The 3,208-nt window shown below is 36.0% G+C and overlaps 1 protein-coding gene across 4 annotated transcripts in view; it reads left to right on the top strand.

The window, feature by feature from the left end:
* Positions 1–2,867, top strand: part of LOC111872230 (zinc finger protein 260) — a 31,707-nt gene extending 28,840 nt beyond the window's left edge. For all 4 annotated transcript variants that reach the window (XM_023865901.2, XM_023865900.2, XM_023865899.2 and 1 more), the window contains one exon: positions 1,196–2,867. In XM_023865901.2, the coding sequence (XP_023721669.1) occupies positions 1,196–1,657 (462 nt within the window). In that variant the 3' untranslated portion in view covers positions 1,658–2,867. The remainder of the gene's footprint in view (positions 1–1,195) is intronic.
* Positions 2,868–3,208: the final 341 nt, after the last annotated feature.

The raw sequence follows: 3,208 nt of genomic DNA, 5'->3' as shown, positions 1-3,208 counted from the left end.
CTCCCTCGACCTTGAAAAGGCCACCAGTGAAAGAGCCAGTAAATCGTCTAGAGGGTGGCTTGAAAATTCACAAAATGGTCCATGTTCCTCCCAGTAACAATAAGAAGAATGGTGCCCTGAGAAAGTGTCCCGTGAGTGCTAAGCACAAGGTTAGAAAAGAAACAAGTATCATGTGTGCAGGCTGTGGTGTGGCTCTCTGCAAACTTTCATGTTTCAATGTTTATCACACGAAGAAAAACTAATAAAGAGGTATGGAAAGGAATTTATTGCATAATATATTGTATTTTAAATAGTTCCTGAAAATTTCGTTTTTAAAAACCAATTTTTGTTGAAGTTGTTTAGGAAAAAGTAATTACATGCATTTTAGCAACATAAGGTTTAAAGGGCCTGCCAGGACAGGGGTGGGATTTAAATACCCTTCGCGCCAGTCAAAGAGTTAAAAATATTGTTGCATTATTGACGGGCACTATAATAATAAGGAAAATATAGTTCCACAGTGGTGAAATTCATTAACAAAAAGTTGCCTTCCATTGATTTTGAACCACTAATTGGCAAGGGTTATTTTACTGACCTCTTTCTATAGGTTAATCTCACATCAGTGCTAAAGAAGTACACTGAAAAGGTCAAGATTTACAGCATTCTCCATTCAGGAGCTTGATAATACTGCTTCTGTGTAGCAGATTACACAAATGTTTTCCTTTCCCATTGACCTTCCACTCTGTAAAGAAATTAATTTGAATAATTTCTAATTTGCAGAGTGATTGTACTGAATGTGACTAACCAGTCTTGTTATTGGAAGTCATTTTACATAGGCACATTTCACTGAAAACCTATATTATGTATCCTTTCACTGCCATACAATAATCCCTTAATATATCTTTTTACCCAGAGAATGTGCACATGTGCATGTATGTTACTCTTATGTTTTAACCACATGATAGGTTTTCAGTGTTGGATGGAAGAAAACAGGTTATTTTACAGGCATTCTGTTTTGTGGTTATGGGTGTAAGAGTCGAGTCATGAATGGAGAGAAAGTAAATTTAAGTTTGGTTTATTGCTTCCAGTACAGCTTTACATGTTAATAATTTTTAGGTGCTTTGGGCAGCTTTACATGTGCTTTAAATTAACGTGTCAGAATACTGTTACAGGAATTATCCATGTAGTGAAAGTGACAAAATATGTTGAATTATTACAGACACATCGCCGTCAGCACACAGGAGAAAGACCATACTCTTGCTTGGAATGCCAGCATCACTTTACCAATTGGCCCAACTACAATAAGCATATGAAACGTCGGCATGGTATAAACACAAGCCACCAGCCAGATCCTAATAAAATTGCGGCAGCAGCTGCTGCAGCTGCAGCTGAAGCAGCAGCAGCAGTGGCAAACAACACTTCTATTCCCTCTGTTGTATCTGCTACAATGGCAACTCACAATATCTTCGTGAATCAGGGCACAAATCCAGGACACGATGAACAACATCTAATGAACCGCAGTGATCGTGGAATGCAGTTCTATAATCCAGCCCCTGCGCCCCCATATACAGCAGCTCCAATATCTGCTGGAACAATGTTTGGATTTTGCAATATTCCTCAATTACAACAGGGTATTGACACGAGTACTATTGAAATGTTACATTCTGTGCAACAAAGATAACTTGGCAGATCCCTCACACCCTGTGGCAAGAAATGGAAATTTTATTGCAAGGAAGATTATGGATTACTGAAAGTCGGATGTTAAGGAAACAAGTGTTGTCAAAATGCAAATAGATATTGTAAATAAGTTAATTTGTTTATGTTAGTTTCACCTTTAAAGCACTAAAAATACAAACAGTTGAAAAATTATCACTGTAGTGTGATCGGCCCTTACCAATATAAACTGTTAAGAGTGCTTGTTTCATGCTTTCAAGCTGCTGGTGTTGTGTTTTCAGGTACCTCAGTTTGACTGGTTGCATATAGTTACCTTAAAGATGATTCAGTTTTATGAACTGTGTGGGTGTGATGCTGTCTTAACCTCAACTGGTTTGGTTCCCAGTGCGCTAATAAAGAGCTCTGCCATCTTGTAGAAAATAAATTTAAGTACAAGTCTCATGACCATGAGCGCACATTTTGTTGTGTACACTTCCAAAGCCACAGTTATGTGGAATCTGTGGAGAATAGAACTGCTCTGGGACAATTTTAATCAAGGTTCTCCCATTTCTCAAGCAAACAGTTTTGCTGACCTGTGCATTATTCATTATTAAAGCTACTTAAGATGATAGTTTGCAGCATTGTAAATTAACATATTAGTCATTCCTATTCTAAAGTTTCTGCAAGTAATGTATATTTGTAGCATGTATTTTTCCACACTATTTGTAGTGCAGCTTGGAAAGTATTATATAATTCATACATTTCTGGTATAGCATGTCATACACTTGAAAAGAAATGAATATCATTAGAAAAATGAAGACTTTTGACCACTGACTACACTACATGGTGTCAAAATCCAATTTTAATCGCCACATTATGAAAACCTAAGATATGAGACATTTAGATTGTGGTTTTCTCAGATGTGACAACATGTAGTTTCATAGAAGAGTGTAACCTAAATAATCATCACCATGAGAATCTTAAATCTCATGTCTTTAAAATTTAGACCATATTCTGACTTCATCAGTAATACCTTTTTTCTAATGGTTCTTTGGGCATAGTTGCATTTTAACTCATAATCACATGTAATACTTTGGAACTGACTAATGAACAGTTCCAAAATAATTTCTAATGTACTTGACTGACTTTAGCAACAGACTTGTTCCAGAGTGTTTAACCTTTAATGTACGGACTTTTAAATTGCTGGCAGACATCTGTGGCCGGAATTTAAATGGTGCTAAGTCTTTAATATTGCAGACTTTAAAAAAAACTACATATTTTCTGTTCTATGCAACATAGAAATGCAAACTAAAAACACACTGAAAGACAATAAAATTTTCTACATATACACAAAAGATCAATTTCTACAAATGAAAATTAACTGTGATTATTTTGTCATGAAATGCAAACTGTAATCTTTATTACACATGTTACGAAATTGCAACGGACATACCCATAATTTTTTCTTCAACCTTGAGACATGGTGATTCACAATTTACGATACCTCATACTCTGATGTGCGCGTGCCACTTCGCAAAGCAGTCCATGACACACATCACATCATACTTTTTACAATAGA

The sequence above is a fragment of the Cryptotermes secundus genome, unplaced genomic scaffold, assembly GCF_002891405.2.
Source record: "Cryptotermes secundus unplaced genomic scaffold, Csec_1.0 scaffold797, whole genome shotgun sequence".
Taxonomy (NCBI): Eukaryota; Metazoa; Arthropoda; class Insecta; order Blattodea; family Kalotermitidae; genus Cryptotermes; species Cryptotermes secundus.
Note: the sequence above shows the minus strand (reverse complement) of the source record. Positions and strands in the feature narration are given on the sequence as shown.